Source organism: Dama dama, chromosome 5 (assembly GCF_033118175.1).
Source record: "Dama dama isolate Ldn47 chromosome 5, ASM3311817v1, whole genome shotgun sequence".
Taxonomy (NCBI): domain Eukaryota; kingdom Metazoa; phylum Chordata; class Mammalia; order Artiodactyla; family Cervidae; genus Dama; species Dama dama.
The window spans coordinates 36,068,345-36,084,111 of NC_083685.1; the positions used below are offsets into that span (position 1 = coordinate 36,068,345).

At 38.9% G+C, this 15,767-nt stretch overlaps 1 protein-coding gene across 2 annotated transcripts in view; it reads right to left on the reverse strand.

Annotated features, from left to right (window-relative positions):
* Positions 1 to 15,767, reverse strand: part of TRPC3 (transient receptor potential cation channel subfamily C member 3) — a 70,933-nt gene that overhangs the window by 31,906 nt on the left and 23,260 nt on the right. For both annotated transcript variants that reach the window (XM_061142285.1, XM_061142284.1), the window contains exons 3-4: positions 10,606 to 10,794; positions 1,224 to 1,388 (exon numbers count right to left, since the gene is read on the reverse strand). In XM_061142285.1, the coding sequence (XP_060998268.1) occupies positions 1,224 to 1,388; positions 10,606 to 10,794 (354 nt within the window). The remainder of the gene's footprint in view (positions 1 to 1,223; positions 1,389 to 10,605; positions 10,795 to 15,767) is intronic.

Here is a 15,767-nt window from a genome sequence, read left to right on the forward strand (position 1 = left end):
CGTTTTAACTGAATGAGCGGCCCTAAGAGACACATACATATAAACCCAACCTTTCCAATTCATTTCCCCCAGAAAGGGGAAATTATTTGAGTGAGATATGATTTTTGCTTTAAATGCACGCTCTCTCCTTATCCATAAAGTTTTTAGTCTTTCATGTTTTTGTATTATCAGAATCATGATTCAAAACAAAGGGAATTAGTTGAGTCGTCAAAACTGATCAAAATGACAACCCTTCTGCCTTAAACTACATGGGCAGCTCAACGATGAAGTGAGATGGATGAATATTCTCACATTTATGGGCCTGAAGCAGGACTCTATGGGGGGAGACCAAGAGATGACAGATTTCCAGGGTCACTTTTGAGTGGCCTTGATTCATCTGGCCTGAAACTGCCTCCATTTAAACAAAACCAGATTTGGGAATACAAAAACAGGATTAAAGGATCTCAGAACTGCTGCCTCTCCCTGGCAGTGCCCTTCATTAACTGAACACGGATTCTGTTAGCGTGACTCCTATTCCTGTCCACATCTTATCTAAGGGCTCTCTTAGGCACAATTAAATGGACTGTATACTGGCCAAGTTGAGAGGGGGATAAAGGTCATGAACAAAAATGATTCAAACAAAACTAAGAAGATAAAGAATCTAAAAAAATCCAAAAGCCCCCCGACCCCAATTCTACATTTTTTTCAATCTCCTAGGGGAACAAAGGGCTTGGGGAACCTGGTATGCACTCTCTTGAAGACTTTGGATGATACCACTGTTCACAACCATGTTTCACACACTCAGTCTCAGATCTTTTTCACAGGTTCAACCAAGCTGCCCTTCCAGTTTTCAAGTTAACTGTCTCTTGGAACCACCGCAGGAGCGCTGTTCCTCTTCCGCAGGCCAGCCTGGTGGACTATTTAGTAAGCCAGCAATAGGACCCGACTGCCTGCCTCTTCACAGCTTTTCCTCCTCCCTATCATTGTGGGGGGAGATTTTATCTTAAAAGCCTAAGTGTTATATGCCTGTGCATAGGACTTAGCCCACCAGGACCAAATCCTTTTTCATCCCTTATTTCTTAGAACTAATCCGGTCATTAAAAGGCAGACTTGAGGCTCTTGAGTCAATTAACATTCAGCTGTAAAACTGATAAGAGCCTTAAGCAAGAAGCTTTTTCCTTTTTTCATCCTCAAAGGACATGGCACATCAACCACAGAGGAAACGGGGGTGGAAAAGCCGGTACCCTGCTGCAAGGGGCGATCCAGTAGCCGACGGCAAGAAACGGAAGGCCCAAGGCCACGACCAGCACCACCAGACACTTGATAGCTACCGTCTGTTCCCGCAGGCCCGAGAGGTTCTCGTACCAGATCGTCAACAGCTGCTGCTGGCAATTGGGGTGAGCCACGAACTGGTGGTCGGACAGGGAGAGAGGGAGAGAGAGAGGAAGGTTACCACGCCATCGTCGACAACCCAGCGACTCTAAAGCAGGTGCACCCTAGAGATACCAGTGCATACCTTTCCAGAATATGGGCATCGGAAGGTTCTGGCAATATTCTTTACCTTCCCCCTATTTTTCAAACTTGCTTCAGAACTATCACATGAACTAAAGTGGAAACACAAATGATGATGTTGTTCTTCATCATAATTCCTTCTGATCGAAACTCCCCATATTCACAGACTTCTCTCTGGAATATGGGTGACATATGCTTTTCTTTGTGGAAACATGTCCCATCTTGCTGTCTGCCAGCTGACTTGTATTCAGTTCAAAATGGAAAAGAAAATAGTTATTTGGTTTATTGGACCCTATGGCTAAACGAGAAATGTTTTTGTTTTCTGCGTGCACACGTGCACGCTCAGTTCTGCCTGACTCTTTGCGACCCCATGGATTGTAGCTTGCCAGGCTCCTCTGTCCATGTGATTTTCCAGGCAAGAATACTGAAGTGGGTTGCCATCTCCTCCTCCAGGGGGTCTTCCCACCCAGAGATGGAACTTTTGTCTCCTGCATCTCCTGCATTGGCAGGCAGGCCCTTTACCACTGTGCCTCCTGGGAAGCTGGATTTATTGTTTCATGAGCAACTCCTAAACTGCTACATCTATGAAAAATGTATACATGATGTGTCCTATGTGTATGCATGTTCTACCATAGCAAATATGCAAAAGATCTGAAAAAACTCAATGAATTCCAAATATTAATCCACATTTGCTGTGCTTCCAGAAACTGGCATCAAATATCACTTCTTCCTATTTTAGTAATCTCTACTCTTTCTATGGCTTCCTCTATCAGAGGTCAAAAAAACCCACACAAACATTTATCTCCATCAGTTCTTTTATAACTACAGCTTTAATCAGGAAAAAAAATGAGCAAATTAAAGCCCTATTTTATTATTTTGTTTTATTATTTTATTGTTGCCATCTGATTTTGCTAAGTCATCTGTCTGCATCAATTTAGAAGGACTGGGATTTCATTAAGGCCTTGTCTTTATTCAGGGAGCAGAATGTATCTGTAAAAGGTCCCTATGTCAAAAGGTGCCCATTTATTGGATGTGCCTTTCTTTGAAAGGCCAGGTGTACTTTGCCCAAACTTGGGAATTATTCAGGGTCACTCACAATTCAACTATGAGTGTTGATATAGTTTTAAAAAGGAGTGCTTAGCAACACAAAAATCAACGAATCACTATCTTCTATACAAATGCAATAAACAACAAAGAACCTGTTTAGGAAATACTTGTGAAACGTGAAATGTTTTTGCAAATTCTGAGATGCAAAGAAAGCAGCTGCAGTTCTTCCTAGGCATAGCATTCAACTCTAATCAAGTTCCAGGAAACTATCTGAATGCTTTTTAGTAACTCTAGGCAATTCTTCTAGTTACTTGGATATTTATCAATAGCATACCTACAAGGAAATAAACAGGTCTTCACTCAGTGGTGTATAGTTTCCAATCAGCTGTTCTAACTTTAAAACAAGAAGAGAAAAAATAAATAGATAAATAAAACCTCTTCCCCTAGGGTGGGCGGGAAAGGTACAATTTTCCCCAAATCCACACTCTTTCTCCCAGTGTGCACCCGCCCTTTGGGAGATCCATTGACTTTGCTATGACAGCTGCCAACATTGTGCAGAGGGAAACTTGACAATCCATTGACAGAGGTGGTGAGGATGAATTTACAAATATCAGGTCTGACATTCTTAACTGAATTTTTTCCCCATTAACACAGGCTAGTAGGACTGGGGAGATTGAAAGTACTAAGAATAAGGTGCAATTTTTTTTTTTTTTTTTATAGCTTGATGAGTTCAATGCAAAGGGGCGTATTTTATCTTGTAAATTCCTTTCAATTCAGTTATAGACATCCCAGGTCCAGAGGCTCACAGGTTATTGCCACCTTCTAAGCATATATTAGATCTTCTTTCCAAATTCAAGATTCTGTCACTCTTTCAAAGTTCTAATTTTTGAAAACAGTATTTCAAGACCAATGCAGCCATTATTTAAACTCGTGATGAAATATAATCAAAGTTAAAGGCTTCCTGGGGGTCTGTGCAACAATTTCCTAGGATTCTTGCCGAGAATTTCTCCAAATTTCCACTTCTGCTCTGTACTCTACTGGATCCTTATGTTCCTGCTTCACCCCTCCTTCTGTGTTAAAAATCCTCGTCTCCTCCATGGTTCTTTAATGCCTGTCTCATTCATTAATTCATTTCATTCTTTACAATGTCATAAACCCTTCATAGATGTCAGGCAGGTGTTCAGTATTTGGTACAAGAAGATGAAAAGGGAGCTTCAGTGTTTCAGTAAGTCATAAATGGTCCCTGCTCTAGGGGTACACAGTAAGCTCTACATAAATGTGAAAAAGTTATTAGAACAGAGACTTGGAGTCCATGTACTTGCCAAGATAAACAATCAGCATTTAAAACAGTCTTAATTTTGAATGTTGGTCCAAATGTCTTGGGGTCTGGATGATCCCAAGTGGGATAGATGTAAATAAAAGGCAGTCCTGTGACTCCAGCCAGGCTCAGTTTAGGAATGGGATGGTGCATTCAGAGAAATCTACAGGTGGAGTATACAATGTCATCAAACCAGATTTACACTTGGGAAGTCAACATGCACTTTTTTTTTTTTAAATAGGTCAAGGTTTCTGTAAAACAGAAAATCCACGTGAAGTTAAAAGACACTTGGACATGTGTTCGTATGAAACTGATGGACACATTCCCCTTTGGTGAGTGTCCAGCTCTTCTTTCCTAGGTTTCAAATTCCTGAGTACAGAAATATTAACGTTGTAGCATGGCTTCCTCTTCTTGCTCTCCATCCTTGAGCTAATCTTTACATTTAAATCTGTAAATGCTCTGTGGCATTAATTTTACTGTGCAGGGTTTACAAAGCTCTAAAGACTTGGTAGAAATCAATCCTTTACACGTGGCCTTATGTAAAGATCAACCTTTGACCTGGTGCGACTTGTACAATACAATGCAAACACTTTACATATGTTAAATGCTAGCAAAAATCATGGTGTTTGTACTTCATTTGTTATACTTTAAAATTCAGCTTAATTCAGGTGTATCTCATAGTACTAATTCTACCTTTTTATAAAATTTTATTGGAGTATAGTTGACTTACAATGCTGCATACATTTCAGCTATACAGCAAAGTTAATCAGTTATACATATACCCATTTTTTCTTTTAGATTCTTTCAAAAAATAATTTTATTTAGTTATTTATTTTTTGGCTGTGCTGGGTCTTTGTTGCTATGCGGGCTTTCCACTAGTTGTGGTGAGCAGGGGTACTCTTTAGTTGCAATGCATGGGTTTCTCATGGGATGTGGCTTCTCTTGCTGGGGAGCACGGGCTCCAGGACTTCAGGCTCGTGAGATGTGGCTCCTGGGCTCCAGAACACAGGCTCCTGAGTTGTGGCACACAGACTTAGTTGCTCTGCATCCTGGGGGATCTTCCAGACCAAGAATGGAACCCATGTCTCCTGCAGCAGGCAGATTCTTTACCACGGAGCCCCAGGGAAGCCCTTTCTTAGGTTCGTCTCCCATATAGACCATTACAGAGTACAAAGTACAGTTCCCTGTGCAGCAGTTTCTTATTAGTTATTGACATCTATTTAATGTATACGTCAGTCCCAATCTCCCAATTTATCCCTTCCCGCTCTCAGCCCTGGTAACCATAATCTTGTTTTCTACACCGGTGATTGAGATCATAATACAGCACCATATGGCAGCTGTTGATTCCTTTTAATCCACGGAAAGAAAACACAAATAGATAGTTTCCTGTGACAATTTAAAATCCTAATACAAGCACAGAAGGAACAGTTTTTAAAAGAAAATAAAACCAATATAATAGTAGTAAACGAGGACAAAGAAGTTAATCCCCTTAAGAGATGAGTTTTGCTGTTTTCAATGACTTTCAAAATAGGGCAGTAACCTTTATCTTTTAAAACTGTTTTACCTCCTAAAAAATCTCTTTGTGCCTCCAGACCATTCATAGCAAGCTGAATAAAATTTGTATGCAGTTTCCTAACTTCAGTGGACCAATAAATTGAAACCATTACAGAAATAATACCCTTATTTGAGGTTTTCTGATTTAAAGGGAAAATGCTTGACATACAAGAAAAATCTCAGTCTTTCAGTGGAATAAAACTACCGGAGCATAGAGAACAACCTTTATTCCCTGTCAAATAACTGATAAGATTATACACGGAGCCACCAATAGGGGCAGCTGATAAATTTCAACTTAAATAAAATTCACATTACACTGTCTTCTTTACCAAATTAGCTTTTCCAAGAACTATATTCACGGGAATGCTGTTGTACAGAAACATGGTAGGAACACTCTGTTTTTGTTTTTATTGCTGGAGCCACAGTTTATAATATTTAAAAGCAAATATTCTCGTGAACAGAAACTAGGTCATTCATCTTTTTAAAGTTCTTTGAATTGTGAAGAACTCTGCTATACAGTCGAGACTGGCACAATACTGTAAATCAATCATGCTTCAAAAATATAAAAATTTTAAAAATCCTGAAAACTTCTACTGTACATATTTTCTGTATTTCAAACCTACTGAGTGCAAAATGCTGCTACCAGGAGCTAACCCACTGTTACCGCTCCGTGCCGAGCACACACCTGGCAGAGGTCTGACTGACATGCAGAACCCATTCCCGCTCTGGCCGGTACATTCAGCCCAAAGTCTCTGCAGTGGATTTACCACTCTTTCGTTGCATTGCCCAACTTCTGGACTTTCTTTGCACATTTTCTGCAAATACAGTGGATAATTTCAGGTGTCTATATGGCTGCATATCTCTTTTCTAGATGATCTTTCTATAGTTAAACCTAATCTCACAGTTGGAGGAAATAGAGGAAGGAGGAAGAACTCAGGAAAGTTCTCTTTCTCAAGAGCTTGGTTTTCCAGATTCAATGGTCCATCAAGTTCTGGTATCTTTTATCTTTGTCACAGGCTTCCTTAAAATACACAAGGCTCACCTGAGGTAGGTAGGACTCCTGTTATTTCTATGTGTGGGTATGGACTGATATTAATCCACAAGTCAGAGGATAGAGGTACAGTCACAATTAGAGCTCGGGACTTTGGTGGGGGGGGGGGGGGGGGCTAGCAAATAATCCATTACTCTAATTGGAAAACGACGAATGGTTTTGCCTAAAAGTTACTTTTCTTGTACTTATTTTCAAAAAACCAAATTTCACCCTCCACTCTTCCATTCTCTTTTGTAGAATAATGTGTGTAACTACAAATAGTAACAACATTTACTATCTTTTAGTTGTATGATCTACCTTAGAGACCCCTCAGAAGTAACTCAGAGATGAATAACCTTCAACATCCACTCCCTCATAGAGAACGCCTTATTGTTCATCCCCCACCAGTACTGTATGATTGCTCATTTCACTAAAAGCACTGAGAATTGTAATTTTTTATAATTTTTAATTTTTTAATAATTTGAGTGAGGGCGGATGGTATTTATATGATAATATGCATCTCATATTACTAGAGGGTTTGAAATTTTTAAACATTTGTTAGCCATTTGAATTTTCTTTTCTGTGAATTACCTACCTATAGAAGCTTTTTGCTTATTTTTCTATAAACCTCTGGAAATTTTCCCTATAAATTTGCTTGTGCACTTTGGTTATCAAGAGTATCATTCCTGGGACTTCCCTGGTGGTCCACTGGTTAAGAATCTGCCTGCCAATGCAGGGGACACGAGTTCAGTCCTTAGTCTGGGAAGATCCCCCATGCCTCAGAGCAACTCAGCCCACATGCCACAACTATTGAACTCACGCATCCCAGAGCTGGTGCTCTGCAAAAAGAGAGGCCAGAGCACCGCAACTAGAGAGTAGCCCCTGCTTGTGGCAACTAGAGAAAGCCTACGTGCAGCAATGAAGACCCAGTGTGGCCAAAAATAAATAAATAATTTTTTAAAGGGAAAGGAATGACCTGTTTAAAAAAAAAAAAAAAAAAAAAGAATATCAATCCTCTGTCTCTCTAAGTTATAGTATAGAAAAAAATTCTCCTAGTTTGCTCTTCGCCTTTTTATGATCTTTTTGCTGTACAGAGTTTTAAGTTACATATGGTCAAATAATTTATATTTTTGTTTTCTATTTTTTCTACTGCTTTTATACTGAAAAAATCTTTTCCCACATAAACGTTAAACTCATGTTCAGACTTCAATTCAGATTTCTTTTGTGTTTTCATTTTCTTGATTAACTGTCATTGAGTCTCTAAGGCCTGGGGTGAACTCATAGTGATTTCTAGGGAGGACCTAAGCCCTGGGAACTCTGAGCTTAGAAAGAACTCAATAGACCCAGAATCGCTATTGGAAGCAGATATTGGAAAGATGGCAGAAGAGACATCTTGAGTTTCTTAGGGGACCGAAATAATTTAACATTATATAAAACTGGTTTCCTTGGTGGAATTAGGGACTGATTTGAATAAATATGTTTATTAAATTACAAGGGGGAAAAATTTCACAACAAAGTATGTTGAAATCCCAATGCCATGCATGTAGCTATGCTCAATTTCAGTGCCATAGTCTGTAGGGTTCATGAATATTACAACCCAAGAGGTTATTTTACTTGGGGACTAGAAGGGAGATGATGGGAAAAGGAAGTAGCAGAAGTGGGTGGAAGAATTTTTGCTCCTTGCTAGATGGAGACGGGTGAGTGTTGAGTGAAGAATGAAGGAAGATCTGGAGAGAAAGAAAGAAGGAGGATCTGGGGCTTTGGGGACATTACAGAATAAACTTCTTATATACATTTATTGGGTGAAGATTCCAAATCAAAGATTTTAACTAATACTTATTTTATAGCATAAAATAGACAAAACCAGAAGTACGTGCAAAGTCCTAAATCTCCTTTCAGTTCCAGATACATTTTGCTGTTGTTTTCTGGTGGTTGACTGACAGGAAATTTATTATTAACTGACACCTCATACATTGTAACCCTACACATCAATTCATTTAAAATTAACATGCAAGAAGACATTCACTCTGGAAGACAGTTTGGTTAACAGAAGCACATCTGTAGATGAGCTGTCTCTGCTAATATGACACGTTGAAAGCAATGACAAAGAACCAGTGACAACTGAAATCAATTCTCTCCTCTCAGGAGCTAAAGGCAAGAGATGCCTGTTGCAAGGTCTGTGAATAAATGTCTAGTTTTCTAAAAACAGTTTAATATCAATCTTATTCAAAGCTATCTTTTTCTTCCAGTACAGCAAAATGTCAACTAGCATGCCTTCTCTGAGAGGGGCCAGTTGAGCCAATGACAATTTCTTGAAGTTATTTTACAACAACATTTAATGAGAATCTTCTTATTTCACTTCTTATTAAGTAGAGGGGAGATCTGTCATTAATTGCTGACTATAATTTTGTGAAGACCACAATGTGGAAGTTCTTTACATTGTGGTAGAACTGTGTGTACACACACACACAGATTCCCCCATGCTCACCTGCTGCTAGGGTGCAAACACTGTCCTAGGTTCCCCTGGTCAGAGGCATGTGTGCATACCTCTGATTTAGAAGGAGCCTTTTACAACAGGCAGGACTCAGGAAGTCCTTTCTGTTGGTAGGGAACTGACCCTCTGCAGCAGAGGCAGAATTATTCTGTTTGGGTCATAGAAACGTCCTTACCAAGTTAGTTCTGGGCCTGGCTCTGGGCAAGGTTTCTGCAAGCACAGCTTAGATAATCTTGCTCTTCCACCTCTCAAAGAGTCTGTGTGCCTGCTAATATTTCTTACTCAATTCTTTTCTGTTTAAATTGGCTATAACCTACCACTAAGGACCAAACCAGCACAATAAACATGAAATGTCTTTAATGACTAAGAACTGAACTTAAGTATCATCATTCTTATTTATTTACTTCGACTGTGACAGGTTTAGGTTGTGGATCTAGTTCCACAACCAGGGATTGAACTCGGGTCCCCTGAATTGGGAGCACAAAGTTTTAGCCACTGTACCATCAGGGAAGTCTCAAGAGTCATCAGTCTGAGAATGGATTTTCAAATGCAGAAATGTGATTAGCTAATAATTACTGAGCAATCACCAGGTATTAACACTATGCCTGTGCTAATTACTTTACTTGCATTAGCTCATGTAATCCTTAAAACAACTGAAATAGTAGTTGTCTCCACCACCAATAAGCAGAACGAGGTTTAGATTGATCAAGAGGTTTGCCCTGCCTCACAGAGAAGACAAGTCAGGACTTGAACTCTTGCAAGTTAGCTCCAGGGTCTGCCCTCTTAAACACCACACCACACTGCAGGAACAAGAGAAGATTCCACTATACACAGATTGACCAGTTCATGAACCCAGATCTACTCCTGACAATAGCTTACTTTTTCATGATTTAAAGTATAAAAATTTAAGTTACGTAAAATATGCATAAATGATTAGATTCTGAATAGCTGAGATTTTTATTATAAGTGGAACAACATAACTACAATTGATATGAATTATTTAAAGCCCCACACAAGTAGCAAATACATACATGTAACAGTTCTATCTGCAATACCCAGAGTAAAAAAGTAATCATAATTTTGATTTTTTTGGCAACTGCATAAAATTCCATAGCTGTATGATCTTAGACATGTCATTTAAGTCTGGTGAACCTCAGTGCCCTTATAGAATAAAAATCTCATCACCAAACACCTATTTTATAGATGAGATGGATAATAACAAACGCCTGTCCCAAGGTTAACATGAGTTAACCTGAGTACATATGTAACAGTGCCTTACAAAAATGTATACAAGTAACAGATTTTATTATCATTAACCACATTGCTATGAGCAGTTTACAAAGTTCTTTTGCATATCTTAATCCACTGAAATCCCACCAAAACCCTGATATAGGTAAGAGGTATTATTCTCCTTTTATATGAGGAAAATGAAATTTAAAGAAGTTTTATGATTTATCCAAGATCCGACAATGGATAAAAAGTGGAAAAGATTGCAGCTAGGTACTTGACTCAAAACTTCACCATGATACCATTTAATCTATTTAATAAAGGAAAAAATTTCTTTGTCAATAATATCTGTTTTTATTATTTAAAAACCTCTCCTGGGATTACGGCATAGTTGATATTACATGTTTATTTCAATATGGAGCTGGATGAAAGTAGGCCACTCACCTTTTTGACTTCATACTTAATGGCAAGTTTGACCCGACTCAGTGAAGCTTTGTGCCGATGCATCTCCAGAGGATCTGCCGATTCCAGGTCTCCATTCAGAATGGCTTCTACCTCTTCTGAGTCTCTGCAAAGATCCAGCACCCCCACCACGAAGTCTTTGCATTGCATAGAGAGCTTCCGATAGTCATTCTAAGAACAAGATGGCTAGAGTTTAATGCAGAGAATGTGCTTTAGTTCAGTGGAAAGTGTTCAGGGGTTTTGTAAATTAGAAAAAGTCTACCTAACTCTGGGCAGGAAGTTTTAGCCCCCAGGTAGATGCAAGGTTTGTTGAGTTAGATACCAGCTGGATTTGCTTCCACCTCCCTCCTTAACCAGGACCTAATACATATAAGACAGTTCTGAAAATGGTGTGCAAGTAAGTAACCGGTTTTCATGAAGAAAGACTGGATAAATGCTTAATGCTGAAAGGCCAAAGTATCAAATGAGTACCAAATTGCGTCTCTCTTGTACAGATAAACAGTAGTTTTCTTAAAGCCAAAACAAAGCCATTTCTATGATGAAAATTCCTTAAGTGGTGATCTGACATAGAAAACTGACTATACATGAATATAACCTGTCTGGTTTACTATCCATTGCCTTATTGGAGACAGCGCTTTTCAAACTGTAGTCCTCAGGCCAGCAGCCTCAGTAGCACCTGGACATGTGTTAGAAACATAAATTCTCAGACTCCACCCAAGACATCCTGATTAGAAACTGATGATGAGGGGCAGCAATGTGTTAACACACTCTCCCAGTGTTTCTGACACACACTTGTGTTTGAGAATGACGGTTTACAGTGAAAGCAAAGAGGAGGACAGGAACCAACACAGAGGGTATTTTTTTCTTGTTTGTCTGAAGGGCACATTATCATGTCCTGTAGAACCAGAAGGAGAGAAATGTCTGATTATATATAATTGAATTCTCAAGGGTTGCAGAATATCAATACCTGAGAGAAAATTTTTCAGGCCACTGGAACTGACACCTTGCTAAAAATAATCTGTGAATCTTTAATTTCATTAGCATATTTATGTAGTGCCATGGACTGGTAGAAGGCATTTGTCAGCATTCCCTGCTACCTTCTGAATGGAGCTCTATTTCCAGCCCATTGGTTCCAATCCAGGTGTTAATGACCATCTCTCAGGAAAATGTCTTCCTTCTGCAACCCCCAGGTCCACTTCTACAACTTTCACTAAAATCAGGAGAATTAATAATAATAATGATAATATTATCAGATGATAATCTAGTTTGGTTCACTTGAGGAAAATAGAATTCCTCATTTCAACATGTCCTGAGATACTGTACATGTCTAATAACTGGGTAACATTTGGGATGGCAGAATTTCTCAGTTTCCAAATATCATACTTAAAATATTTAAATCATCTTCATACAACATGAAAAATTTCCATTTTTCCCCTTAAATAATTAACTTGATTTGATGTGCAAAAATTACTGCACCAACTAAAATAAACAAGAAGAGGAAAGACTGTTTAAAGCCTACACAGACTAGAATAGTTTCCATTTCAGATATCAGAAATTCAGATAAAGAAGAGTTGCAGTTAATCCTTTTCCCCTCATAAGGGAACAAATAAAATGAATAAAAACTTCAGTCTTTGGTTTCCATTCAAGTTTGGTACCATGCAACTGATAAAATTAATAAAATGTTCAATCTCTGGTTTCTATGCAGAGTGTCAGTTAAATATCCATCTGCCTTCCATTCCTGAAAGACTAATGAAATATTTTATTATAGCATCCAGAAGAAGTATTAAATCCATGTCTGTTTCCATATAAAGCTCCCCTCTTAGTACATTTTTTAAATGAAATTTCCTCCTGTTACTCGTCAGTTCAGACTGTTCTATAAGATTTGATACGACACAGGGTGGCCGATTCTCCATTGATCAGAAGTAAAAAAAGACTTTTCTCTTCTCAAATAAAACATAGAAACCACTTCTGCAGTAATACCCAAATACTAACTCATTATCTTTAAAATTATAACCTGTAAATTATCTGATATTAAAGAAAGCTTTGTGTTTCTTTTTCACATCCACTAAAAGATCAGTCAGGAAGCAAAAAACAAATAAGTAAGTTGCAAGGACAACACTTTGTTTTTGTAACAATTTAATCATTTCCTCCTAGAAGAAATCTGCTATCCAAGTACAGAAAATAATCTGAGATGGAGGTAATGGCGATTTCTTCTATTGGGCTTACAGAATACCATTTCGCCAATATATGCAGAGCTCCCAGGGAACTCTGGCAGCTGACTCCATCAGTTCTACCATGAGGTCCTGTCTCTCACTACTTCACAACTCAGACCGTTCATCTGGTCCAAATTTTCTAATGATTTTCTCTAAATTTAGTTTTGCTTGGTTATCTTTCTTGTGTGACTTTTCCATTACCATGGTCCTCCACAAATTTCCCAGATGGGTCTGCAGCCCACTGTACAGAGCAGAAACTCAAAACCTGGAAGGCCTGCTCAAGCCAGAGGAAGAACAATGAAGCCTGGGCCTCGTCACAACCTGTCTGCAGGTTTCAGGAGGTTTTTAATGTTCATGGTTTAATCGCTTTTAATTCTTAACAGGAAAACTGAAATTCAACACCAAGCAGGTTTGCTCCTGTCAGATCCTCTCCCTAATAATAAAAGAGGCAGGACAGTGTAGTGGTTAAAAGGATAAATCTGAAACCAGACTTCATGGATTTGAATACTGGTTCCACCACTTCCTAGCTGTGTGACCTTAGAGAAGGTGAGAACTCTCTGATGAGAATAAGCCTGTCTATTATTGCTGTTAGGCTTCTCTAGTGGCTCAGGGAAAGACTCTGCCTGCAGTGTGGGAGACCTGGGTTCAATCCCTGGGTGGGTTAGATCCGCTAGAGCAGGGCATGGCAACCCGCTCCAGTATTCTTGCCTAAGAAATCCCATGGACAGAGGAGCCTGGCGGGCTACAGTCCACGGGGTCACAAAGAGTCAGACATGACTGAGCGACTCAGCACAGCGCAGCAAAGTACTGCTGCTATGAGGATTAAATGCTTTGAGTGGGCTTGGTCCACGTCAACTACAGAATTGCTTCTACATTACCAGGTACAGCATATTACATAGAAGAGCTAGACCTGGGACTCAAGGCACCCAAACCCAGGCTTAGCAGATGGTACGTTGGCTATTGTCTTTGTTTTCTCACTTGTAAAATGAGAGGTCTGTATAGGCGGATGATTCCTAGAGTATTTTCCTGCTATCAAATGCTACCTTGCTTTTGGACTACATTCATTTTCTTCTTCCTTACTGTCCTACTGTGATATAACTTGAAATTGTTTTTCTACTTTACAAAAGGAAAATCTGAGGCACAGGGAAAGCACAATGCCTTTTTTTAAAGTGCATCTTTGATTCAGAATTAGGAAATTTCAGCTTAATAAATGGCTAGCTTCCTCGCCACTGACATTTGGAAGATGAGACATGGAGCTTAGCCTCTCCAATACTCCGTTTCTCAGAACAGCTTCAGACAGCATTTGCACATTGAAAATACTTCTTTAATAACCTGTCACCAAGCTGTCCTCCACTCATCTATCTAAATCTATATCCTAGAATGTCCAACTCTTGGGATAATGACCTTCATATGTTTTTGACACCATGCTGCCTGTACTCTTCAAGGACCTTTGAAGACTGCACAATAGCTGAGAACCTTCGCTGAAGCACCTAAGTGATGGCAGTCTGAGGGATGAGATACTGGGTCTTACAGGCCACTGATAAGATGAATACTCTTATGCATTTGAAATGGAAAAAAAAATCATGTCTTTTTCACTAGGGAACGTGTTATTTTTTTTTATTTCAAGGCTAGCACTTTAAGTTCAAAGTCTTTATGCAAAGAATATAATAAACACCATGGAATAGGGCAGATTAAGTGACCCTGACTCAGAAATAAGCTTTACTTCCTGCCCTTTCAGGGGAGGCAGTCTCCGGGTCAGTGCTGAAAGCACTATTTTTTCTGTCTAAAGTCCTGACAGATGGACATGAGCGTGGGATGAGAAGGCAAAGTGGTGAAAAGCAGACAGATAAGAAAAGAAAAGGATAACAAAATAAGAAAAGGATAACAAGAACAAGTGAGTATGGGAAAGAAAAGAAACATTTAGTCAGGAGAGAGAGACCTGTAGCCCTAGGAGACCATAACTTACAAAGAACTGTCTGTATTTTGCCTTTGAAATGGTTACACTACAAAAACACCTTCCATATAATTCAGAAAAAAGGAACCGTGAGATTTCAATGAGTTTTGCATACCCTTAGATAGCTGGCAGCTTTATGGATGCCTTCTTAAACTCAGTTGTGTTTTCTCCTCTTTTTGCCTCCTCATTTGTAATCATTTCTCATCTTTGAAAGGTTATCAGGGGTGACTCTTTATGTCAGGGTAAAGGAGATTCCATGTATTATCAATATGGGTTTAGTAGCATCAAGGGGAGAACTATGAATAACAAATTTTCTTAACATTACTTCACTGAGACTACTTCTCTGGGCAGAATTACCTATGTATGTCACCATCTTCTGTTAATTATTAAAACATAATCTAGGAAAATATTTGCAGAATTTCTTATATAGACTTTCAGTACATACCAAGCAAAGTGCATAAAAACAAGCTTTGAGTGACCCTTGGAATAGTAAAATAATAAATTTAGAATTATACTTTTTATGAAAAATGAAAGTGTTAGTTACTTAGTCCTGTCTGACTGTTTGCAACCACATGGGCTGTAGCCCATCAGCCTCCTCTAATCATGGGATTCTCCAGGCAAGAATACCGGAGTGGGTAGCTATCCCCTTCTCCAGGGGATCTTCCTCACCCAGGGATCAAAGCCGGGTCTCCTGTGTTTCAAGCGAATTCTTTACCATCTGAGCCACCAGGGAAGCCCATACTTTTTATTACTATGATGAAATAAAGTGACATTTAGGCTTTTATCTGAATGCACTTCTATTCAGAATTTGAAGTTAGGAATTTTCTCTACCTTAGCTCTGTAAAAAAAATAAAAATAAAATAATAATTCATTTTAGGTACAAGGAAATAAATCTTTTCAAATACCACATAAGGAATCTTTTCAAACGGAGTAGATAGATATAGGTGATACTTATTTTCTTCTCTGTATTTTCCCAC